General features: G+C 49.1%; 1 protein-coding gene across 2 annotated transcripts in view; it reads left to right on the forward strand.

Moving 5' to 3' along the window:
- Positions 1–27,338, forward strand: part of ATP9B (ATPase phospholipid transporting 9B) — a 2,445,811-nt gene that overhangs the window by 141,073 nt on the left and 2,277,400 nt on the right. For both annotated transcript variants that reach the window (XM_078687568.1, XM_078687569.1), the window contains exon 2: positions 4,779–4,952. In XM_078687568.1, the coding sequence (XP_078543694.1) occupies positions 4,779–4,952 (174 nt within the window). The remainder of the gene's footprint in view (positions 1–4,778; positions 4,953–27,338) is intronic.

Here is a 27,338-nt window from a genome sequence, read left to right on the forward strand (position 1 = left end):
CATGCCCAGAGCATGTGAAGAAGGCCAGCCTCATCTGCCTTACAACGAGGACAATGATGGGGAGAATCCAGGAACATTATATGTAACCTTTGGTGGGTAAGGTACTCCCCATGCAACACCATAACCTGGATAAATTTAAATTTAACGTTCCTGGACACTTTCCTGGGGTGCTCAAGGACAACCTTCCATGCCTTATCCGATAGGACCTCCCCTGTGTCTTGTGTCCAGGTATCTCTAAATGTGGTGAGGGATGTGGCTGCATGCTCTCTGATCCCAGTGTAAAGCCCCCGTACCAAGTGGCCACCTGCCCCCATATAGTAGAGTAGATGAACCAGTTCGTGTTGTGCAGGTTTGATTCGCTGTGGAGCCCATGTACATCTTATGTAGTGTGACACAGTGGCATGTAGCAGGTATAACCGTTGGGGAGCCCCTGTGGTTTGCAGAAAGGATTCATGATCTAGTAAAGCGTCATCCCCAAAAAAGGCCTCTACATCCTCCACCCCAGCTTCCGTCCAGGACTGTAGCCTGCGTTGGTTAAGTCGTCCCTGCGTTGTTGGAATACCTAACAAAGGAACGTTCTCTGCGAAGGGCGTGGTCGTGGAAGTATATGCCAGTGCCTTCCTCCAGCACATCAGAGCTGTGCGCAGGAGAGGATGGCAATCTGGGGGAATCCTGGCCTTAGGCAATAACAGAGAGTGTAACTCGCCGTGTGCTAGTTGGTCTGTTGTAAAATTAATCTCGTGCAGATTCCTGCCCGTCACCCAACGCGCCAGCCAATGAAGCTGGCTGGCATAATAATATCTGCGTATGTCCGGCACTCCAAGCCCCCCCAATCTAGTGCCTAGTTGAAGCATTCGGAGGCTGATACGTCACCGCCCGGACCCCCAAATAAGAGTTATCAAAATCGTATTCAAAGTATTGAATATCTGTTGTGGAAGGATGACCAGCAAGTTGACAAAATAGTATAAAATGCGGGGTACCAGGACCATCTTTGAGACGGCGATTCTACCTATCACGGACAGGGGCAAGGACGTCCAGAACCCTACACTGCTGCGGAGGTTAGTGATGGCCCTTCGAACATTGCCCTCAATCTGGTCTTCGGGTATTCTATAGACTTGGATGCCCAGATATTTGAATGTGGTCTGGGCTACTGGAATCCGGTACCTCCCAAAGTGAACGAGAGGAGGGTGTGGCAATTCCCTGAAGTAAAAGCCAGTAGACTTTCCGGGGTTAATGGCGAGGCCGGACACGTTCTCAAAGCGATTAAAAATGTCAGCTATAGCCGAATGATCGCCTTCTAAATCACGGAGGTACAATAAGATAGCGTCTGCGTATATTGATGTCAGGTTGTGCGTCCCTCCAATAGAAATACCCATCCGGTCTTCACGAGCCCGAAGGGCTATGGCCAGGGGCTCCAGCGTTAGGACAAATAAGATGGGCGACAGGGGGCAACTCTGCCGGGTACCTCTGTATACTGGGTAGCTATCTGAAATGTACCGAGGGGAATGCTTCTTTTACCTAAATTTTCTCCAGGCGTGTGGTCAACATTGATTCCTCAGAGTAGGAGTGCAGAGCACACTGTAGCAAACTTTTCAGCATTTCCTTGTAGCACACTGTCGGAACTGAAGGCAGTCGTCTTGCTGTTAAAGGCTTTTCTACCAATGCTGAATACTGTTGTGGTTATGGTACATGCCGACAACACTACCACCTGATTTTTGCATTGGGAAAGAAGGAAACACTCATTAGCGACAGGGCTTTCTTTTGGCTATATCTCTATGAGAGCTGTATCTGCAACACATAAATGTGTCAGGCTGCCGTATTGTGGGAGTCAACAATTTCATAGCCCAGACCTTAGGCAGGCATGTGAACTTGTCATGAGTGAGATATTCTCTAGTAAGTCTTTTAACCTTTCCTTGAGGCATTGTGTCAACTTATTGTAAACTGTAGTAGAATTCGTTCTCAGGTGACAGTCTGTTGTTGGACAGGATGGGGTCATTTCTTATTTGCCTTTGTGCTCATCTCACAGATTCTCTGAGTTCTCCTGAAGGTCACAAAAAGCCACAGTGCTCAGTACTCTTCATGGCTTGAGCGTGGCTTTGACCTGATTGATATTCTGATCTATGCCACCTTCTACAAATAGGCCACATCAGTCTCCTCTAGAGGCGAAACATGCAGTAAACGGCGAAAGCTAGATGTGCCTACAGTCGCTTACCTTCAATACATGTTTCCTGACGAGTTAAAATGTCAGCGTCTTCTTTATCCTAAGAGCATCTTGAGGAGTTGAAGGCTGCCTGAAGATGTACTATAATCATGTATAATAGTAAACGGCTGATTTGCTGTCAATCAGTTTTAACAAAGAAAATTTACTTATTTGTGTACTCAGAAGGCAGGTCTAGTCCTGTCTGTGTCATCTGGTTGAGAAAGAAATGAAGGAGCATAGCTCCAGTGTGTTTCGTGTGATTAGAGGTATCTGCTAGAACAGGCCTGAGGAATGCTTCACCATGGCTAACAAGTTCATCAAAAGGCATCTGACAATCTAATGCACTTGTTTCCTCTGGTACAGCATTCTAGTGCCCCTCAGGACCATCATATGATTCTTGCTAGACTGATACCTTTTGAGGATACAGTGAATCCTGGGACATTGCTCTTCTCTCATGGAAGATGGCCCTCTTACTGCTCAAAGCATTGGTCAAGTGCGTTAGCAAGACTGTTTGTTCCTCAATGCCCAACGCAATGTTTCATACACACTAGATGGTTCTCCACACTTACTTCTCCTTTTTTTCTGAAAATGCTATTTGAATTCCATCTAAATAGGATATTGTTCTTGTGACCTTCATCCCACATCCTCATGTCCACTTGGCTGAGTAGTGGGCTTCTACTACACATGTTTTCATCTCAATTAAACCAGGGATCTGCATTCACCAGACTAGCTTGTTGTTGTTTTGGGAGCATTTATGCCAGTCATGCAGCTGCTAAAATTCACGATTGCCAGATATATATATAGCCTTCTCCATCACCATTGCTATGGAACTGACCAGCTTTCATCCAGATTCACACTTCACCAAGGCTTTTTAGGTGTCATTCTCCTGACATGTGCCTGTTAGAGGTATATGCTGGGTAGCTATATGATGTCACCACAGAAAGCAAAATTTGTCCTGGAATTTCTGCAAACTATCCTGATCTAGACCTAAGCTACCTGATTCCCTCTGTCTCCTCTTCCCTTTCTCGTTTTCAGAAGCTGTGAAGTATTCCCACTGTGTGAGAATGTGAAAGAACCAGAAGTAGGATTAAGATGCTTCATAGTATTTTAGTCTTTATGTCAATAGGACCCCTTCACAAAATGGAGAGGTCTGGTGAGGGGAGGCATATACTCAGGGTTGAGATCGACCTGAATATGAGATATGCAGTCATATGTCATACAGACTCTCGGAACCCTCAATTAAAAGTGCTATAGAAGCAGTTTACAGCCTGATTCATCAAGCCGAATAGCGCTCGCAAAGGGCCAGATTCTGAGAATCTGGCCCATTGCGAGCGCAATTATTGCATTTGGGATTCATCATCCCAAATGCAAAATTCGGTAATTGCTAATTCTCTAAATAGCGAGGAATTACATTTAAGGAATCTCTATTTGAGATTCCTTAAATGCAATTCATCAACCATTTTTAAATTGCTAATTCGCAATTTCGGGCCGCTATTTACCGAGAGGTCAGACCTCTCGGTAAATAGCAAAAACTTAGAAAAATGCTTTTAAAAGCATTTTTCTAAGTTGCATGTTGCACACACACATGTCCTTTGGACATGTGTGTGCGTAACACCAGTTTCAATTTGCATTTAAGGGGTGCTACAGGGTGTCCTTTGGACACCCCTGGCACCCTTTAAATCGCTATCTTATTTGCGAGTAGCAAATTGCTACTCGCAAATAAGGAATAGTCCCCATTCATTCCTATGGGCCTTTTGGCCCATAGGAATGAATGGGGAGTTATTCCTTATTTGCGATTAGCAATTTGCTACTCGCAAATAAGGAATGTGTAGGAATCGCTATTTATTTAGCAATTCCTACATGAATACCGTTTTGCGAGTCCTTAATAGCGATTCGCTATGAATCGCTATTAGGGGCTCGCAAAACGGCCCGTTGATGAATAAGGCTGTATCTCTCCTTGCAGTAAGGGAAAGGAACATCTACAGGTAGATAAAGGGCAAGAGCTTTCAGAGTAGGAGTAACAGAGTCACCCAACGGCTAGCTATATACCTTTGCTACATCACATGATGGAAAGTTACAATAGGTAGTGAAGGGGAATATAGTCGTATGATAGCCCTCGTTGTTGAATTCCTGTTTTAAAAAATTTTTTGATAGCGCCGGGGGTTGCAGTTGTAGCACCTCTGGGGGCAGTGGTTATATTTGATGCTGCTTGAGGGAACATATTTATCTCCATGCATAGTTGTGGATTGCTGGCAGGTTCTTCTCAGAATATTTACTAGTTGTAACGTCTGAGAATCAAATATAGTACAAGATGTCTGGAATAGCTGCAGTTATTAACCAGTTCCTTGGCCCTGTTAATCGAATATGGACTTGGTGATTTAGTGAATTTCCAAGATAATCAGAAATGCATTCCTTGCCTTGCTTACTTCTTTCTTGCTGTGTTAGTAAGGCAAGGCAGGATGGATGTGCCTTCTATATAATTGTGATTCGTGGGTTTCCTTCGTTTTCGTTAGAACAATCATTATTGCCTTTAAACGTTATTCTCTTTCCATTAAGCTTTATGTGATCTGCATTACAGGTACGAGGTAGATGATGAAACTTCCCCATTGGATGAGATGCCACTGATGATGTCTGAAGAAGGTTTTGAAAATGATGAAAGTGATTACCAGACGTTACCCAGAGCAAGAATTACCCAGAAAAAAAGGGGTCTTGGATGGTTTGTTTTCGGGGGCTGGCATTTTCTTTGCACAAGGTATGTAGTTTGCTTTCGTTATTAGATTTTGTGTCAGTTTCGTTACTTCAAATTCTGTATCTTTTGAACTGTTGCGGTAAATATATTATGACTCTTAATTTCCACTCTGGTTCAGAGGTTTGTGGAGATCATGACCTTATCTCCTTTGTCATGCTAACCACTAAATTTCTGAGATGAGTCTCTCTCCCAAGGTGATATTCTGGTGCTGACTTAAAAAAAAAAATCTTTTCATTGCATAAACAAAAACAAAACTATACAAACAAAGAATAATAAAGTGCAGTGCAGTGCAATCTCCATCGTTTTCACTATCTCATTACAGTAATACAATAATCATCATCACGAATCGATTCACAGGATCAACAATGTATTTGCTTGTCTTATACATCCCTACATTGTAGAAACATTACTGAGATTCCTGATCTACTGATAGTGGGGAAGCGTCATTAAAAGGTATACCTATCGAGCCTTTTCTTATATTCCAGATTTTAGTCCATTTTTGTGGGCATCCCCTGCCTTCATAAATGATCCTCTCCGCCTGCATGCACCAATCCATATCTGTTGCTGACTTTTAAGCAGAAATACAGTTTTTTAAACGTAAAGTAACATTTTAACACCATGCATAAAGCCAGCCTCCTTCCGCGCACCAGGGGATGGCCACGGGACCTGGCCACCAACACGATGCTGTGTACTGCCTTCGGCCTTGCGTGGAGGGGTGTTGGCCACGGGCCTGGCCTGAGGCCAGGCCAAGGCCAACCCCTGTGGCCAACCTAGGTGCCAACCCTGTGGCCAACCCCCAGCCTTGCCCCCCTCCACACCAAACAACAACCCTATATATAGCACCCTATTTATAAAGCAGAACTATCAGCTTCCTCCAAAAATTACAAAAAATTTTCAATCAAATTTATATTTCAATAATGAATTTAAATATTTAATAACGTTTTATTGAACTACATGTCTGTGATTTTCTTTTTACATTGTTTTTATTTCTACATTTTGGAGTTGAAAATTTTGAAAATAAATAGAGATATATTATTTTTCTTTAAGAAAAACAAAAACCTAATACATCTCTGTTCTATCTTTTCACATTTTGCACCACAAAAAATCCATTGGTAATAACCTTGTAGAGGGCTTGTACTTTATGTGACATATCTTTCAAACATAAAATTCAACAGGCCCCTACATGGCATTGCAATCACAGCTGTAGAGCAAAAGTGTCCTCTCAGTTTTCCGGGAAGTTTAAAATCTTCCTACAGCCACCCCCTCCCACTCCATCCCCCTACAACCTGTGAAAACATTTTTGAGGTGATGTCCCAGCCCCACCTCAAGACATCACCAAACAGAAAATATATGTATGTTGCCCGCCCAGGACATTAATAGGTGCTTCTTGAAGCTTGAAGGAGAAGTGAGTAAATTAGTGATTGTGCCCATTACTATATTATTCACTTTTGGTTAAAATTATTTTTATAAAGGACCGCGGGGGTGGTACAGGGCTCCCGTTGCCCTGCCAACTCCCTGCAGGCAGCCCCAGCTACCAATTAATTCTTTTAACAAAGGGGTGCTCTAGTTCCCAACCTGGACTCCGTACACCATTATTATTTTTGGGGCTTGTGGGGAGGCCCAGGGTGCCCGCAGCCCCAACAAAATGTTCTTTTTTTATACTAAAGTGGCAGTGACAAACTGGGGCATGACACAACTATTTACATTTTTATTGGTAAGTGGGGTGCCCCGGTTCCCACCCAGGGCACCCCACACACTCCGTCCATGGTTGGACCAGGGCCCGCAGCACCACCAGGTCTGTTGCTGGCACCCATCGCGAGTGCAGTGGGAGCTGGGTTTTCTCCAACCCCAAGGGAGTAGTTTTCTTTTGCTCCCGTGGGGTGGGCGCAATCAAAGCATTTCCTTGTCCAAGAACGCGGGAAGAGAAATGCCTTGTTCTCCCAATTGAGCCAACCCCAGGATCCCCAGGGCAATTGGATGGTTCAGGGAGTGGGGTCTGAGTGGCCTCCCCCCCCCCTTTTTTTGAAAGTCTGGCCCAGTAGATGGGGTACTGAGGCCTCCTGTAGGCTTAGGAAGTCTGGGTCACGCAGCCTCCCTCCCCTTTATGAGATTATGGGACATGGGTTCCCCGGGGCCTTTGTGGAGGCTTGAGGAGGGGGACTATGTGCCCTCCTCACCCTTAAATGAATGCCATTGCCTTTGCCCCAACCCTTTTTCGTTTTAAATGCGCCGAGCCTCAGTGAATTTGCAGCAAGCTTCTTAAAAAGTAAAAAAGGATTTTTTTTGCACTAGCCAGGTGGGGGTCCCCACCCCCAGTTCCTAGGAGTTAGGGTATCTGTACCCTGCCCTCTTATGTTTTCGTTTTTGTTTGCTTTTTCTTCGCAGAGTGATGGAGATAGGGGCCATGGCCTTTGACCTCTCTGCAAATCCCGCTGTGTGGGACTTACTGGAGTTAACAGGAGGCGGCTGTTGGCCCCCAAGAATCCTCAGCATGCAAGGGGGACTTCATCCCCCAACCAGTAGTGCACCAGAAGGCCTGTTTGCATAGTGGTGGAGAAAGGGGGTTGGGCCTCCGGCGACTGTCCTGGGTTGGCTATTTTTCAATTTTTTTATCTTTTATTAGGAGAGGGAGGAGTGCGTGGACCCCATTCCCTGGGCTGATTTTGGCCTCGGGGACAGGCCTTTTTGCCACGTGCATCCCCCCTTCCAAAGGCAGATTTAGGCCCCAGGGACCTCAACCTCAGGCCAGGCCATGTCTACTGGGTGCCCCCAGATATCCGCAGGGGAAGCCTGAAAGCCCCCATGATCCCTGCTGGCTCCCAACTCTGCAACGTCTCTATTTACAGTCTTCGTGAGGACAAAATCTAGCAACCTTATTCCTCCAAGATCAGAGGTGGTTCCAATAACATTTAGACTTAACCTAGGTAAGGGTACTCTATATTCTTTAACACACTTGGAAATATTGTATGTTTCACGTTAGAACTCAGTCGATTCCAATATTAGGAATGTAGTGGGCCCATAATTCTTTAATAATCAAAATAGGCATATATAACCCACTCCCGCAACTAGAATGGATGACAACCGGAATAACAGTCGTCCATCCTTAATACAAAATAGGGCAAATATAACCCCGAGGACACAGTAACTAAACGGCCCACCCGTCTACATTCGTCCTCCCTTGTTGTCGGAAACACCACCTCAATCTCCGCAAACTCGGAAGTTCCTATTTTGATTATTAAGAATGACAGTTTCCATAGGTTAAGGGTATGCAAAGATTGATCTCCTGGGGGACTAGTCCACCTGCCTGCTTCTGTGATGTACAGGTTTCCAGTTGCCAGTGCATGAAAGTGGATTCACTTATGTGCTCAAGCTTGGGGAGGCTGTTCTGTATTTTCCCTACCCCATCGACTTTTCAGCCCAGAAGAGCTTGTATGATGCAAAATTGGTTTCACTTTTATTTCTTCATTTGATGGTAATTCCATTATGATGGGTACCAGTGTATTCCTGTTCCTTTTGCTGTCCCTCGACCTGTGCCTGCAAGGAATGAGGCAGGTATGTTCTATTGAGGTGGCAGAGCCTCATTAGTTGGAGTTTCGAGTTAAGCTTCCCTTATGCCTTTCACAAAACTGACTAACCACATGTATATGGTGTAGACTACCTTGAATGGGAGGGGTTCCTCTTGCCATAATTAGCAGAATGTTCATGTTTAGTTGTTCAGAGAGGTGGTATGGATGGTGATGCCGATAAATGATGGCCAAGCACAAGCACACTTTATATCCATTCTGGACCCAGCAGGATATTCTATGAATTCAAAGTATATCCATCAGCAAATGAGCAGGTGTTAAGAATTCTGTCACCCCAGACCAATAGGGCCGCCTGTGAATCCATCTGGGGATCTCCCATTGTGTCGCTTCGATGACAAGATCTCTGTACCAAGCATCTGATGGAGGTAGAAAAGAAATGTCTCGCCATGAGACTTTATGTGCTTGAAGGCAACTGAGAAGCTCATCTTTTTTAACATGTATTCAGACAGGCCCATATTACTGCTAAATCTGTGAGGCTGTCCCAAAGCAGAGAGGGGTAGTTCCAATGAGGGAAGGGCTCTTACAAAGGAGTAGGGCAACCATGTTCATTCACAAATAGAACTTGGTTCCTCCTGTATTTTTCTATCTCTGGTTGCAATGGCTGATCTCACCTTTGTAGGTATATCTAGGTTTATGGGCTTAAGCACTCAACTACTTTTCATCACTGGTTTGTTGTTTTTCATCCTTGGATCGCAAAAAATGTGTTTAAGGCCTCTGCCCTCCAGGCTAGACTGGTACCTTCCTTAAGCGATTGAATGGTTTGGGAGTTTGGAGCAGGGGGAGGAAAATCTTATGGAATTCTGAAGACTTGAAGATTTATTTTCTTTTTAGCTCTAAAACTGGAAGAAGGGTAGGGCAGTAAGTCCCTCGGTTACTCGCACTTCTTAAGTCCAATGAAGGAATAAAATCCTTTCAGAGGTATAACTTCAGTTCTCTGTACACTCTCGTACGTTCTTATTTAAAAGTCTTTCTTTCTTCACCATTCACATTTCCTGCACTCCCAGTCTACAGGCGGCTTTGCAGTTTTTCATTCTTGGTACTCAATTATCATGCAAACAAACAATGGACTGGCAAACATCTAACAATAAACAACACTCCGTCCAAAGTCAGATCTCACCCCCCATATTACGCATACTACAGGACTTTGAGGCTGTGGAGGTTCTAAGAATAAATTGGTCCAAATCGACGGTATATCCCCTCGTACATGATCTCCCTCCATGTCCAATACGACTAGATGGCATTAGTCTCTTCTCTGGAGCCCCCCGGCAGTACGATACCTGGGTGTCTGCTTATACCACACGCCACAAGATCTCTATGAAGGGAACTATCGCAGGGCAATGGCTGGTATCAGATCCTCCGTGCATTTCTGGAAGGATCTCCCTTTGGCTGTCATTGGCAAAATCTCAGTTGCCAAGATGATACTCGTCCCGCGATTACTATTCTATTTTGCTAACCTTCCAGGGGTCCCTCCATGCTCCTTTTTACGGGAACTGGAAACTCTCCTCGGGACCCTTATCTGGGGATCGGAATGCAGGCAAATTGCCCTCGCCAAACTGTAGCTGCCGCAGGACCAGGAATTGCTGGGTGCCCCCTCCTTTGAGGCTTACTTCCTCGCCGCCCAGCTTCAATGGGTGTCACGTTGGACAGCAGCCGAGCACTAGGGGAACTGACCACAGTCGCCGGGCAGATCCCGACCCCAACCATAAATCGGATGCTGCTGCCAGGGGCGACACCACTTCAGAATAAGCCTCTCCAGGTAACAGTGGTGCGCGCTTGCCTGATACGCATACATAGGATGAACCGCGAGGCGCCCATGTACTCCCCCATCCTGCCGCTGGTGGGATTCCCCAGAGGTCGGGCACACTACACAGAGTGGATGTTTCAAACCTGGACAGAGCACACACTTGCAGAGGTAGGCTCACTCTATCTCAACGGGCAACTGCAGACATTTGCGACATTGGCGGCTGATCTGGAACTCCCCAGAGGACAATTCCTTATGTATAGGCAACTGCTCGAAGATTGCTGCAGAATGTGGCACACGATAGATACAGAACCCCTTGCACATCCGGTAATTCACATACTACTACAGATGGGCCCGGGACAACACATGGTCACCTGGATATACAAAGCAATACGGGCCTTCGACCCACTCAACCTTGGGCCCCTCCGGGAAAAATGGGAAACTGAGTTCCAAAGACAGCTCCATGACAAAGAATGGGCCCGCGCCCTAGAGTTCCCTAAAAAAGTGTCCCACAATTACCGATTCAAAAACATACAATTGCATATACTGCACCGCGCCTACCTCACTCCCGAGAAGCTCCAGTAATATTACCCAGATGGGTCCTTCCCATGCCCCAGATGCCCAGAACCCAGCGTTTCCTTTAAACACATGTTCTAGGACTTCCCAGCGCTCCGCATCTACTGGACCACAATCCACGCCGTCCTCCTCACAGTCATGGAGCTCCCGGACATCCACTAGCAAACACCGCAGGAATATGAAAGTCGAGACGCGCTTCGCGTCCCTGGCGCTACTTTTAGCTAAGCGTTGCATAGCAATGCATTGGAAGGCACTGGGGGGACCGCGGTTAGCGGCATGGGTGGGGGTAGACAAAAAATGGGGCGCCACAGAAGAAGAGATACTTTGATCTGAAGAAGTCAAGGGAACCCTTAAGCATCCTATATCTATGCCATGGGCTATGCTACTCCACTCTTTCACACAAGAAACATCAGATGAGTCGGGTCCCATGCTACCCAATCCTCTGTAGCTCATGCTCGCCCCGCGGCAACTCAAGGCAGTCCCCCTGTGGAATAGACGTTGGGTGGGTCTAGGCTAAAGGCCAAGAATGGACAATACGCATATCACCCTTCATGCGACCTCCCATTTTCCTCCCCCTGCGCGTGCACAACCCGAGACCTTGCCAGAAGGCAATAGTCAGACGGCCCCTACTACATGGCATAACATGAGACACAGTGTACCCCAGTTATATTTCCCCAGTTTCTCCAGTTTAAATAATTAGCTGGCACATAGCACGAACTACAGCGTAGGGCTGACAGTGGGAGCGAACGCCCGACTCCCAGTACAGCTCATAGCCTACCTTACCCAGTACTCGCCTCACCTATCTATCCGTATCAACACCGCCACTTCCAGAACTGTTCAATGGGGCATATACGGTGATGTAATTCTACATCATGACAAGATTTATAATTGATTAAGTATATGTTCAAATCCAAATTGCTACTATTGTACTGTACTTACAAAAATTCAAATTAAAAAAAAAATCCTCAGTCCAAAAGAATTAGCCCTTCTTATGAGTCCTGTCACTGCTTTCTTATATTGAAAAATGAACCCTGGTTTTGGCACCTTATATTACTTGCCCTCAAATAAGCTTTCCCTGGTTGTGTCAGTACAGTGTGCTTTATATTCTAAGGCTTGTTTAATTCACTACCTACAAGGTACAACAGTGTAAGAAGAAACCCCATCCACTTTGTGAATCTAAAGCCGACTTTCTTACATTTTAAAATACAGATGGCACTTATCTTTGCAATGCACACGTTCACCATGTTTCAGCACTGTCCTCCAGTTCATGTACTGCTTTCTTCTTCATAAACACAAAATACAAAAGCACAATAATATTGAGGATATACATAAATATTACAAGTCCTATTAATCATTAGAACGTTACTATCTAATAAGATATGTATTTACCTTACTCTTGGAACAGGAACAACACTAGAGGTTTATGTATATTGCATTACCTTTCACATGCCTTACAAATGGTGGTGCCAACACCTTGTGGCGAATACGACAGAACGAACATAAGAACACAATTCTGAAACTTGTAATCTACAAAAGGTTTAAAGTGATACAGATAGGTGTCCCATTGTGTGTGCTACCTGAACTCACCTAGTCTCCCTTCATGCAGTGTCTCAATTACATGAATCATCTTTAGATCGACTCAAACATGACAATATCATCATGTGAAAGAATTGCTTAGTATTTTCCTTTTTACAGCACCAGTTTGCTGTGCATACTACATAGCCAAATACAATAGATTCCTAATGTTCCTGTAAATAGCCATTATCCCCTCATTCAACATATCAAACATTTTAGATGCATTATCTTGTCTTATCGGGGAGCACGCATTCCACGTGCATAACTGCACCTGATTATACATACTTATTCTCAATTCCTTCTTCTGATAAACAGGGCTTGAGCGTTCTCATGACCACCTCCTCAGAATTCCAGAGCAGCACCTGACTTCATACTCCATTATGACAGCGAGCATAAAGTCGCATAATTTGATGCCATATCGGTCTAGTCTAAACCACCAAGAAATACTTGCCATTTGTACAAAAAGTACAACGATTACTATGAAGCAATTGAACTGTTTTGCGTTTAGGTGACTATATAGTATGCTTTGTATTCAAAACACATTAAGTTGAAATAACTATAAATTAATTCAGCCCAGTTGTGAGAAGTTATTACATGTATCCTCTGTAATCTAGTCCTTATCAAAGTCCTATTCCTGGTGACTTTATTCATTTTTAGGTCGCTAGCGATCTATTGCAATCATTTCAGTCATTTTCCCTGTCAAGGACTAGGCAGAGACAACAGACTACGCGCACGCAGCCGGCCGGAATCGGATCAGGTCACGCGCTCCGATCCCGGCCGGCTGTTCACAACACATGCACACGCAGGCACAGGCAGGCACACACGCAGGCACACACAGCACACACACACTCACCGTATTTGCCTCAGAGTGCGCCCCCGCACGTTGGATCTGGTTGGGGTGTGGCTGTAAGAAGCTACCGTGGCTCAGTGGAACTACCCGTGGGATGTACTCTACTGCGAGGTGCTCTCGCAAAGGGTCAGTGGGTCTGGGATCTCACCTGCTCTGCCGCCGCTCCCAGCGCCTCTCTCCAACGTCACTGGTTTGCCCAAATGGCCGCAGACACCTGCAGGGCCGTGTCATAGCCGGGCGCTGCACTGGGAGCCTGCGGTAAAGCCGCCACACGGGTCCGAGGCCCCAGCAGTCGCCGCCCCATGCCGGGCCGTGCAGGAAACCGCCACCGAGAGCTGTGAGCCATCTGCGGCCGCTTCCAAAAGACTGAGCAGCAACAACACACGGCGGAGCGGGAAGGTGCGCCCCGGAACGTGCATGAGTATATCCCGCACAGGCTAGCCAAAGGACAGCACTTCAGAATACAGATTGCAGGGTCGTAGAGAGCGCAGCCATGAAACCAGTCCTCCTCGTCTCCTCATTACTTCACAATTTGCTTTAAGCTTTTATTTATTTTTAAGCGCCCATCCCTCCTCCTATCGCCTGTATTTCTTACTCCCTCCATGCTCAGGGGAAGTAGGAGACACACAAATGCATTTTTACTAAGGTATGAACCACCTGCAACAATAAATTATTGTGTTACAAGTTTGTTACATCCCACGGGGGCATGGGTCACAAACACAGTGCTAGGGGATCGCAGGAGGCAAGTCAGGACCCCTAAATGACGTTCATGATGGAGCGTGGTTATTTTTACACTAGAGCTATTGTTGTTTTATATGCCTCTGCCGCGTGTGTAAAGTGTGCAGTGAGGATTCAGTGCACTTGTGCCCCCTTGTGGTGGGGAAGCAGGTGTGCATGGGGAGCAGAAAGATGCAGTGTGGGGGTGCACCGGGAGTCGCGCTCCTACTTGGAATCACCCCCTACCTCCATTACATGCCAAATATTCAGGCGGGCGACTCAGGGTTTTTAAGCCAAATTTTTAGGAGTCTCACACCTACAAATAGCTGTGCTTTAACAGGGTACATAACGTCCATCAATTTATTTTAAAAAAATCTACTTCTTTGTAGTGTCTTCTCTAAATGTTACCATGAATGCCCAGCTAAAGCATTCCTGCTCGCAGGGGAGGAAATGCACGTGTGAGCCGAGGTCACACGTAGAAGACACCCTTTCACCTAGAGTGCAGTAGGCCTGCGCAGAGGATTACACTCGCCTGAAATGCTGCTGCTCTGAAACGGGCACTGGAGCCATCTGCAGTTGTGTGCAGTGCGAGAGTTACCCTGCAGGTCACACTACAGCGTGCTATAGTGCTGGGGCCGGGAGAGTCACACACCTGGGGTGCTCCTGCCACGCAGGACTAGGATAAATAAAGAAATGAGTGAATTCGGTAACTTGCAGGACAAGCATCCACTGAATTGTCCCTGCTGCTATGGTGGTGGGGATGAAAGTGTGCGCACTGCAGGTCACTGCGGCTGCGGGTGGGGAGGGTCAGCCACTCACTCTCAAAACCCAAGCAAACCTAATTACACTTTCTAGGAACATTCTAGAATCGCTTATGTTGGTTTAGTGATACAGGATTGGGCGTTGAGAATTTCTTTTTTTTTTTATTTTGGGGCGGAGGGTTTGTATAAATATACATTTACCTATGCATGACTCCGCATATAGTGAGTGGGGCTCTGTGTGTGAGTGTGTTGGGTTCTGTGTGTGTGTGTTGGGCTGTGTGTGTGTGGGGCTCTGTGTGTGTGTGGCATTTGCGAGAGATTAAGCTATTGACATTGTAAATGACAATGCCATTTATTTATCTGTTTTCAAAACCAACACATAAAAAAAAATTGTCATTTACAATGTCAATAGCTCTAACTTTTGCAAAGGCGAGACCGTTGCATTGTAAATGCTTGTTTTAACAGTTTTTATTGATTTTCTTACAACATATAGCATGGACACACGAATTGTGACGAGCAGTGCTTAACATTACAAAATAGCATATGTTACAGATTGAAGCAGCCTTAACACCACTTGTAAAATATATTGGGGGTCTAATTCGAACTGTGTATTTAGAATTGCATTCCGTTTTCCCATTATTCGTGAACATTAGTCTCTAATATAGCTACATTCTCAGAGTGTATATATGTATATGCCCTGGGGAGCTTTACAGAGCAGGCAATTGGGTGTGTCTGCTTTTCCCATAGTGTGTATATGTGATCTATCTTAGTAGATCCCATGAAGGATTTTAAACTGTATTAGTCGGAGTCTCTGTTCTATAGCCACCTTTCCTGGTTGCATCTAGGCCGCCTCCCAGTCAATATCCTCCATTGGCCCGGTGGTGTCCTCCTATTTGTCTCTGAGAGGTCCCAGTTTATCTGGGATATTGTTCAGTAGTGTTTTATATGTTCAGGAGATGGCTTTATTGGAGATCTCTTCTTGTAGGAGCCTGCCCTCAAGATGGGCAAATTCTGGAATACTTGCCACCTCTATTCCCTCTGCCCTCCATGCGTGTTTCAGCTTGAGGTATGCGTAGCGCTGATTGTTATGTGGTTGATATGTAGCCTGTAACATATCGAAGGAGGCAAGTGTGCCTACTTCTAGGAGATCTCCCAATTTGGAGATTCCAATCATGTCCCATTGTCTGAGGCCCTATAGTTTACTAAATTCCCCTAGCCTTGTCCCTTCCCACAGGGTGGTCTCCCTTGAAATGTTGGCATCCCACTTCATTTGCCTCTATGCCCCTTTCTAGGCTTCTATTACTCTCTGGATGGTTGGCAGCAATTGGCTGATGCCCTTACCTCCATATAGATAGTGTAGGCAGGTGGGATTGCTAAATTGAAGCTGTTCCAATGCATATGTGGGGTGGTCTCCTGCAGCGTGCCCCTATTCATTAAGGACTATTAGGTGGGCCGCCCTGTAATATACTTGTACTCCGGTAGTGCAAGGCCCCCGTTATACTGAGTACGCTCTAATATTTGCTATGCCACTCTTGGATGCGCCCGACCCATAGGAGCATGCGCAATTCACTATTTAGTGTTGCGAAGATTGTCTTGGGTATCTTACTATACATATTTTGTAACATGTATAGCAGCTTTGGAGACGTAATCGTTTTATACATGGCTGCCCTGTTCATTATTGTCAGTGGAAGCCGTGGACTACCTGTAAACACCCCGGGATGGCGTGATTCTCAATGGGTCCCCTTATTGAGTATAAACTGGACCTGTCCCAGTAAATGCAGTATCCAGCGTGTCAGCCATATTCTCCAACTACAGTTAAGATTGTCAGGAGCGTTCTGGCTGGATCAGTGACAGAAAGGAGGATGGAATCCGCATAAAGCAAAATCCGTTAGTCTCACAGGACCTCTTTATCATCTTGAAATCCACTTATATATGGATGGGACCTAATCACACAGGCCAACAGTTCGAGCACCAGTGTAAACAGTAATGGGGACAGGGGATATCCCTGTCTAGTACCCCTCTGCACCAGCCAAGTTGCCGAAGTTGCCTCATTAACTCAAACTCTGGCCTCTGGATTTTGTACAGTAATGTTACTCAAGCTGTGAAGCTGTGAAGCTGCGGAAATTGCGCCAAGACTGCAAAAAGGCGGAAAGACTCTGGCGGCGCAAGTACGACCCTGAGGAGAAAGTGAGGTACAAGGGTGTTATAAAATTATATCATAAACAGATCGCCGAAGCTAAAAAGATCTACTATGAGCGTAGAATTGATCAAGCTGACAATACGAGCAGGGAATTGTTTCGTATTGTGAAGGAATTCGTGGATCCTGCTGCTGGCGCCCGTGTAAACTCTCATACTGAGGAGTGGATCAGGCAGCTTGCAGACTTTTTTGCTGCCAAGATCTTAATGATCCAGGATTCCTTCGACGGGGTAGGGCCTCTGAAAGCTGTCGTGGCCTCGGGGAGCGATCAAAAGCTTTTGTCATCTGCTGAAGCAGAGGCCGGGCCCACTCTAGCGGTGTTCCCTCCCCTGTCTTGTGAAACCTCACTTGAGCTGCTTTCCCGTTTGAAATCTGGATCCCCCCTGGATGCTTGTCCGGCTAAATGCCTGAGCAATGTGGCTTCAGCTGTAAACATCTTGCTGAACCCCTTGCTTAACATGTCTTTGAGCTCCGGAGTGGTCCCTAGAGAGTGGAAGCATGCTCTCATTCTTCCGTTGATCAAAAAACCTCTCCTTGACCCCCTGCAGCCGGCCAACTATAGACCGATCTCTCTCCTCCCTGCTCTGGCGAAGGTCGCGGAGAAGCATGTTCAGCATACTCTTACCACCTTCATTGAGAATAACAATCTGCTGCATGACTCCCAATCTGGATTCCGTGCCAATTATAGCACGGAGACAGCTCTTGTGGAGGTGACCGACGCCATCAGGGAGGTGCTTGACCTTGGGGGAAAGGCTATGTTGGTCTTACTGGATTTGTCGGCGGCTTTCGACACCGTCCCACACGCAGGTCTCCTTTTAAGACTCAGGGAGATAGGACTGCGGGGGACGGTGTTGGATTGGTTTCAATCCTTCTTAATCCACCGTCGACAGGTGATCTGGGCTCCTCCGTTTTCCGCGGAAATGCCTTCGCTAGAGGTGGGGGTGCCTCAAGGATCGATCTTGAGCCCCACCATCTTTAACATTTACATGGCCCCTCTGGCGAAGGTCGCGGAAGCTTTCGGAGCCCGGGTCATCTCATACGCTGACGACACCCAGCTCCTGTTTACCTGCAGTAAGGGAGAGGATTTTGACGGCGGCAGAATCAAAGACTGTCTTAGTGCAGTCTTTGCATGGTTTCAGCATCAGAGCTTGAAATGCAACTCGGACAAATCCGAGCTGCTCTTTTTTGGCTGTGCCCCGGACCCTGGTTGGAAGTCGTGGTGGTCCCCGGGCATGTTCCCCCCTGAGAAACCCTCCTCCCAAGCAAAAAATCTGGGAGTCGTGTTTGACGACGATCTTTCTTTTCGTCCACATATCACGAGTTTAGCAGGGAAATGCTTCGGCATCCTCAGGATGGTGAGGAAATTCCTCCCACTGCTCTCCCTACAGTACCGCAAGAACATTGTTCAAGCACTTGTGGGATCGCGCTTAGACTATGCTAACGCACTTTTTGCTGGACTGCCTAAATACCTTGTGTCCAGGTTGCAGATGGTCCAAAATTCAGCGGCCAGGGCAATTTTTGGCCTCCCGCGGAGAGTCAGCGCCTCTCTGTTGCGCGGCAGGTTGCACTGGCTACCACTGCTGTGTAGAATTAGGTTTAAAATCCTTACGTTGGCGTTTAAAGCCCTCCATCTGACGGGTCCAGCCTACCTCAGGAAGCGCATTGCCTTCTATGTTCCTCGGAGGAAGCTGAGATATGCGGATTTGGCTAAGGTGGAGGTGCCAGCGATCAAACGAGTGCGGATGGGCGGTCGATCTTTTCAGTTCATGGCAGCCCGTTTTTGGAATGAGCTCCCTCTTTCACTTCGCAAGGCCAATAACCTTCTGGCCTTTAGGAAGGAACTGAAGACCGTCCTTTTCTCTGCACAATTGGTGCGCCTATAGTGTTCCGCTTCTGGGTTTTCTTGGTTATGTCAGGCCTCTTTGCTAAAGCGCCGGGACACCCTCTTTGGGTAGCCGTGCGCTCAAAAAGTGTGGTTTTAACATAACATAACATAACAAGACCGGCACGAATCGGCACTTTGATAGTGTCTGTTTCATAAAGGGCCAGTGGACTGTATCGAATGCCTTCTCTGCATCTAAGGAGAGAAGCACATGAGAGGCGTCTCTGTGCTTCACCGTGTCCATCCAGTTGGCAGGCCTGCATAGGTTAAAGCGTGTCGCTCTTTTAGGCATAACGCCGGATTGGCCCCAGTGTATAAGAGATGTGATGACCGTCAGAAGGCATGTGGCAAGAATAGTGGTCAAGATCTTTGTTTCTATATAAAGCAATGAGATTGGTCTGTAAGACCCGCATTGTGTTGGTGTTTTCCCTGCTGTGTAGATCATTACCACAGTGGCTGTACGTAGGTCGGGCGTAAAGGCTCCCTCTTCCTGTGCTGCCGAGAACATAGTTAAAAGGTGGAGACCCAGGAGGCTTGCATTCTGTTTGAAGAATTCAGCGGGTAATCCATTGGGGCCCGGGGTTTTCCCTGTTGTCTGCTTGCCGATGGCATCAATCACTTCATCTAGGGTCAGTTCCTTCTCTAACACGTCCCTGTCTTCCAGAAAAAGTGTGGGGGTGTCTATTGCTTCTAAATACTTTTGAATTTGGGTGTCCTCTACTAGCTTATCCCTGTATAGTCCTGTGGAGTATTGGGCAAAGGTGTCCGCAATATCCTGGGCTTATGTGTATCTTGTCTTGATCATGTGTGGCGGCTACCCACCTCGTCTCTCTCTCTCTTTTTGGCTTAACCAGGCTAAAAGCTTTCCTGCTCTGTCTCCTGCTTCGTATAATTTATGTAGGGTGGCTTGGATTTGGGCTTTTGCTTCTTGCTTTACCAGGGCTCTGTATTTCCCCCATGCTATCTCCACCAGACATTGTGTGTGCTGGTCAGTCTCTGGGCTAATGTCTCTCTTGAGCTCCAACAACCTACACTGCAGGGTTTCAACATCCCCAGTCGATTCTCTCTTTTTATTCACTACAATATTTTGTGCCCTATCCCATATCACTGTCTTGGAAGCTTCCCAGAAGGTGGTTGCGGATGCCACTGACCCCTTATTCTCCTTAAAGTACAGCTCTGTGGCAGTCCTTTTTTCATTCGCAATCTCCCTGTCCTCTAGGGCCCGCTCTACCTCCTACTGTCAGCTTGAGCGGAGAGTGGTCAGATATGCCTCTAGCCAAATATTCCACTCTATCTACTGCCTCCACTTCTCCTGCAAGGGCGAAGAGGTAGTCTAGTCTTCAGAACACCCGATGGGCCCATGAGAAGTAGGAATATGTTCGGTCATTTGGATGATGCCTTCGCCGCAGGTCGGTTAGGCCAAGCATTTCATGGATTTGGGCTAAGTGGGTATGGCTGCGTAACTCCGGATTGGCACGTGTGTGATCCACGAGTGGATCTACAACATCTTTACGTCCCCCCCTATAATATGTGTGGAGGGTCTCGAATCTAGGAGTATCCCGGCTACTTTATCTAATGTGTATCTTTGCAACCTCGGGATCCCTATATACTCATCAACATGAAGTCTCTACGGAGGGGCATGGCTTCGGAGCCGAAGGGAATGGCGGCGTGAGCTTGGAGCTCCGCGCCCGATCCCTGCAGTTATCCTGATTAAAGGTGCGGGGACACCCGCGAACGCCCTACGTTGCAGACCGGAGGCAGCGGGAATCTGGACCGCACCTCCGGTCCGGGAACGTAGTTGTGTGAGTGCCCGCCGGCGGAGGTCGGGCGATTCCGGACCAGCGCAAGGTAGAGCGCAAAATGGCGGCTGCAGCGAGCGCCGGGAATGCATAAGAAGCACGCCTTGGCGAGGGGCGCATCTCCGTGAGCTGTGCTGCGAAGGGAGGCGGACGATCTGCGAAGGGAACGGCCAGGCGAGGTGCCGTGACCCATGCCTGGGACGCCCTCCGATCCGGGATTCGGACCGAGCCGTGATCTAGGGGACAAGATGGCGGCGGGGCGCCCGCAAAAAGCAAAGCGGCTCGTCTGAAGCAACCGCCCTTCCCTGCCTCCTGCCGCGAGAGGCTGTGAAGCGGAGCCGCTTGGCGGGAGGCCCGGAGTGCGGTGGAGCGCCCGGACCGGGGCCGAGACGCGGACCACGATCCTCGCCGCGGGGGGACAGTTAGTGGACGCCGCCTGAGGTCTCGTGAGGCGAAGGGCCTACCCGCCGATGAAGGAGGAGGCTCGGACGCGGACGAGAAACGGCCTCCACCGGACAACCGGCGCTTGCCACTGACGGGGGGAGAGGTACCCCTTGCTACACAGGAACTGCTGCTCCCTGACATCTTAGAAAGCAAGATCAGGAAGTTGGGAATACCCGCGGCTGGCCCGGGTGATCGGGGGGCCTGACGGCGTAGCGACCACTGCAGAGCAGGGAGAAGAGCTGTGGTGGTGGGCCGTGGGAAGCTGCGCGCCCTGATCACACGCAGAGGAGCTGCAAGCAGGGACTAGCGGCAGAGTGACTCTGGGTGGGCTCCACGCTGCAGCTGGGAGGAGAGAGACTCCTTTGTGGTCTCCGGATGGGGGAGAGTGTCCTTCGGACTTATCCGAGAGCACTGCTGAGGGTGGCGAGTCCAGGAGAGAGCATCGGAGCCTTCTGCATTTCACCGAGGGCGGAACGGTGAAGCTGAGCGAGGACGTGAACCCACTGTATCGGTTAGGCCTGGAGACGACCTCGGCTCCACTGGTGAACTGCTGAGAGGGCCTGAGGCATTGCGAACTGCGGATGGGGAGGGGACCTCACTGTCGAGAAGACCCCAACGAGAGTGCAGTCCCTACCCGTGGAGAGGGCGAGAGCTGAGCCCTAAGATCCTGCCTCGATGGTTGTCGGAAGTGGCGGTGAACCCCTAAACGCTTGTGAGTACCGTAACTGAGCCCAAGATAGCTACATGGGGGAGTAGGGAGCCGGAGAGAACACCCTACAGCTGAAGAGTCCACACACACGGGGAGCGGACGGATCAGTGGTGAGGTGAGGCCTTGGATTCCCCGCTTGGAGACGACACTGTGGTTGAATCTCCTGGAGAGCAGTCAGCTGAGAAGCTGGAAGCCCGGGGCACGTAGTTACTACGATACCGAGATCTACGGGGACTGCTGAGCCTACCCGGCAACTGCACTGAGGACTGCCGACACTGGCGTGACATACGAACTGCCGCCATGGGGAAAACCAAAGGGAGGCCGGAGGGAGCGGCGACCTCGGACGCATCGGAGGGAGGCTCTATGGGGCCCTCGGACCTGCAGCAACTTCAGGACCGCATACTGGAGGCTATTGCGCCAACGAGAGATGCTTTGCAACATGACATTGCACAGGTGGTGTCGGGGCTGGGACTCCTGAGGGCTGACCACGACAAACTTAAAGATAGAGTCAAAGAGACCGAAGACACTTTGGGGGAGTTAGCCCCAGCCCACAAACACATGGAGGAAAGGCTCACGTACGCTCTGGGCAGGATACAAACGCTGGAGAAGAGGGCAGAGGATGCCGAAAATAGGAGTCGACGCAGTAATGTTCGAATAGTGGGCCTGCCGGAAGAAACAGAAGGGGGAGACATGGTCGAGTTTCTGGACAACTGGCTTAAGACCACGGTGGCACCGGAAGGCTTATCACCATTTTTCACTTTGGAACGAGCTCACCGTGTCCCGGCTAGGCCTCCTAAGCCGGGCCTGCCCCCGAGACCGGTAGTAGCCACACTGCTGCACTATAAAGACAGGGACCTTTTGCTTCAGAGAGCCCGCGAAGCTGGGCCGTTCCAAGTAGCGAACAGTAAAGTGACCCTATTCCCTGATTACACCTTTGAGACGCAGAGACTGCGAGCCTCCTTGTTATCTATCAAATGCGAATTACGAAGTGAGGGAATTCGGTACTCCCTGCTCTTTCCGGCCTAGCTAAGAGTGGTGCTGGAGGACAAAACACCGTTCTTCCCTACATCGGCGGATGCTTGGGACTGGTGGGAGACATACAAAGCGGGCACGGACGGTGCCAGAGTCAGAGAGGAGAGAGAGGGAGCGTGCAAAGACGCAGATTCGGAAATCACAGAGGCTGCGCTGGAGAAGGCAGGAATCGCGGAAACCTTCGATGTCCCAGACGGAGGTGGAGCGGCAGGCTGCACTGCAGGCAGTTGAATCGTTATCAAGAGCGGGCGCCTCCCCGTCGACACGGGGCTCGAACTCGGACGATCGAGGCACGGGATCGGAGACGGAGCACTCAGAAACACACGGTACCAAGGGCCCGCTGGTGACACCACAAACGGCTGAAGACATCCTGAATGACTGATGCAAGGAAGGTGGCCAATGAACGCTCCTGCACAGGGGGGAATTTACGAACTGTAAGGTACCTCGATTGGGGGGTCATTGGCCGGGATGTCAGTCCGCTGCTAAAGAGGGGATGCGGGGGGGAGGGGGCTGCGTAGCCACCTTTCGGCCTAGACCACAACCCGTTTGCCCTTAAGGCACTCACGGTTACGACCGTGCGTTAGTTGGGACATTGCGGGGCTTGGCTAAGTTTGGATGGGAACTAATAGCTTGGTATTGGGGCCTGTTCTGGGGGGGGGGGATGAGGGAATTGTTGGGGTTGCTTCATTTTGCTGGCGTTGGATGGTTCTGGGATGTAAGGGAATGAAAATGTCAGCTGGTTCAGAAGCTAGTTGGGGGGACATCACCACTCATGTTGCATTAGGATTGCGGAGGATGATGGGATGTGACCTATGGGACAATGGCTAGTGCAAATGTATTGCGGTGTATGACCTGGAATGTGCGGGGGCTGAACTCTATGACCAAAAGACACAAGATACACTCTTACCTGGTCCGCAGGGGTGTGCATATGGCAATGCTACAAGACACACACCTTACGAAATCTGTGGGAGTAGCACTGCAAAGGAGGTGGAGGGGTCAGATCTTTAACACCACTTACTCAGCCTTCGCCAGGGGAGCTGTGATATGGATACGGGCGGGCATCCCATTTCAGGCGACCTGACACATGGTGGACCCTGAGGGCAGGTATGTGGCAGTGGAGGGCAGACTACGGGGCAGGGACATAATACTGTGTAGCATATAGGCGCCAAACACTGACCAGTTGACCTTCCTAACGGGGTTATCGGGGACGCTTGCACACTTCTTGGTGGGTCCGGTCCTAATCGGGGGAGATTTTAATTCTGTAGTGGACACGACACTAGATAGATCCCACCCACCACTGAGAGACTCCCCTGTACACCGTCTCACGAAGGGGAGGTTAGATTGGCAAGACAGATGGGGTTTGTCGGACGCGTGGCGCACACAACACCCGACTGCATGAGACTACTCGTTCTTCTCGAGCCTCCATGACCTCCATGTCCGGATTGACGCATTTTTGTGCTCTCGGTCTGTTCTGCAAGCTGTGACGCGGACCGAGTACCTAACCAGGACACTCTCGGACCACAATCCGCTGTTGCTTAGCTTGGATTGGGTCACGGAGGTGTCGCGGGTCCCGACTTGGAGGTTGCGGCTTGAGACACTGGATGACCCGCTGTTTCACGCGACGCTGGAGGAGGGCATTGCCCAGTATTTCGCGGAAAACGAGGGGTCCACGGCTACCAGAGCGATGGAATGGAACGCCTTTAAGGTTGTAATTAGAGGTCAGTGCATAGGGAAACATGTGTGCGTACGGAAGGTATTGTTAGAGGATCTGCAGAAGGCGGATTCCAAGTTGAGAGAGGCCGAGAAAGCGCGTCCGGGCCACCCCGAGCTTCAGGAGGAGGTCAGCTTGGCTAGGGAGGCAGTGGCGGTGGAAGTAGAACGCCTCCGCAGCTTTGACTACAAAGCATACATGCTCCGTGCCCATGTTGAGGGGGACAAAGCTGGAACGCTACTCGCGTGGTTAGCCAACCTCGCTAAACGAAGCTCCCCAATCCTGGCAGTCGAAGGAGAAGGGGGCCATATACACTACTCCCAGCTGGACATACTAAATTGCTTTCAGGGATACTATGAGAACCTTTATAGGAGCGCGATGGCGGGGCAGGAGTCCGACATCCAGGCTTTTCTCGCGGACCTACAACTGCCGCGCTTGGATCGGGAGCAGGCGGAGATCTTGGGTAGGGACATTGAGTTAGGGGAGATCAGGGGGGCGATTAAACAAATGGCCCGCAACAAAACGCCGGGCCTGGATGGGTTACCCATCGAATTCTACAGCAAATACTTGGACTTGCTGGCGCCGAGACTACAAACGATATACAATAAGGCCAAAATAACTGGCCTTCTGCCCCAATCTATGCGCGAGGCCCTGGTGATACCACTTCTGAAGCAGGGGAGGGAGAGCGAAAGCCCGGCCTCCTACAGGCCGCTGTCCATGCTCACCACGGACTGCAAAATACTGAGCGCAATACTAGCAGCGAGGCTCCTACAGCACATGCCCGACCTGGTCCACAAAGACCAGTCAGGTTTTATACCTGCGCGGAGCACGACGATAAATATAAGGAGACTTACACGCTTGTTGGAAAGTCCGCACATGGAAGCCCCGACGCCCTTGGTCCTCTCGATAGACATAGAGAAGGCGTTTGATAGCCTGGAATGGGACTATCTACACAGGGCCATGGAACACTTTGGCCTGGGAGAGGGCTATATTCAGTGGACACGTATCCTCTACACGGCGGCGGTGGCTAGAGTGAGGATAGGTTCCCTCGTCTCACACCAATATCCGGTGGAGCGAGGAACCAGACACGGGTGTTCCCTCTCCCCCCTACTGTTCGCCTTAGCGATTGAGCCGCTCGCATCTGAGGCCCGGACGGGTAAACATTTTCGGGGCGTAGACAGCAGGGAGGGCCAACAATTCATCTCCTTATACGCGGACGACCTTCTATTATTCCTGGAAGACGGATCGGAGGCCCTGAAGGGTGCGGAGCGACTCCTGGAGCGCTTTGGAGCACTGTCAGGACTGACAGTTAATTGGTCTAAAACCTGCTTGTTCCCTCTAAGACGAAACACAGCACAGCCCGACCACCCACCCAAGATTAGATGGGAGCCCACTTGCTTGAAGTATTTGGGGGTCTATATATACCACACGGCGATAGACCTGATGGAGGGTAATGTGGGCCGCTGCATGCGGGCACTGAAGGGCTGTATGGCCTTTTGGGCCACGCTCCCGCTATCAGTCACTGGGCGCATACCTCTATTGAAAATGATCGCCCTGCCGCGACTTTTGTATTACTTTCGTACCCTCCCTGTTTGGATACCTAGATCCTTCTTTTGTCAACTGAAATCTCAGATGACCACCTACATATGGGGGAAGGGCAGATGTAGAGTGGCGCTAGCGACGCTCACCCGCCCGAAAGATGAGGGCGGTATGGCGACTCCTGATTTTGAACTTTACTATTTAGCTGCCCAACTGCAGATCTTTACGCAAGAGATAGCGAGGGTCTTTCGAGGTCCGGAGAGCAGGCGAGACGGGGGCACGCCACGCCATGTTCTGGCCTACATCGCTTTGCAGCAGAGAATCGCTCTCGGGGATCTGACGCCCGAGGAACGGACGTTCAGGCTCTGCTGGAACCGGTCCCAGCATCGCGCGGGGTGCAACACCCGTATGCCCCAGAGATACCCCTGGGAATGCTCACAGCACTCCCCCATGGGGGTGATTGGTCGCAGTTGCAGAGCTGGGAGGACGCGGGAATACAAGTGGTAGGCGACCTTTACGAGAACGGGGAGCTTGTCCAGTACCAGGAGCTGCAGGAGAAATTTGGCCTACCCAGAGGGGAATACCTACTGCATGCTGCGGTGGCTGGGGCCATCCAGAGGCACTGGAGGGGAGGATTGGCAGAACCACCGACGACTATGGCCTGCCAGTACGCCATGATGGCAGCTGGAACCTACAAGGCAGTGACATGCTTGTACTCCAGAATGCTCCGAGAAAACCTGCCACCACTGACGATGCTAAAGGACAAATGGGAAACGTCCCTGAGACGACGTGGGCTCAGTTAGTGAGACGGGCTAAAAATAGCACGAGAAACGCGCGCTTTCAGCAAATTCACTTTTACGTGCTCCATAGGGCCTATTTGACCCCGGGTAAAATCAAGAAGTATTTTGGTGCAGCCAATGCGGCATGCCCGAGATGCGCTTTAGAAGGAGCGGAGTTGGAACATATGTTATGGTCATGCCCTGGCCTTCGGGAATTTTGGCAAGCGATAGGCGATACTCTGATTGAGGTAACACTGCAATACGATGTAGCGGTTTGTCTGTTGCATTGGTTTCCGCACACGCCCAAAACTAGAATCATGAGTAAATTTATAGATATGGGCCTGATCATAGCTAAAAGGGAAATCACACGGAATTGGAAGGCGAGAGCAGGTCCTACACATAAGAGATGGGTAAACGAGTTCTTGAGGTGGGCCACATGTGATAGTATGCACCGATATCAGATGGATCGCCGTACACAGAACGATAGAGAATT

The sequence above is a fragment of the Lissotriton helveticus genome, chromosome 4_1 (genome assembly GCF_964261635.1).
Source record: "Lissotriton helveticus chromosome 4_1, aLisHel1.1, whole genome shotgun sequence".
Lineage (NCBI taxonomy): Eukaryota > Metazoa > Chordata > Amphibia > Caudata > Salamandridae > Lissotriton > Lissotriton helveticus.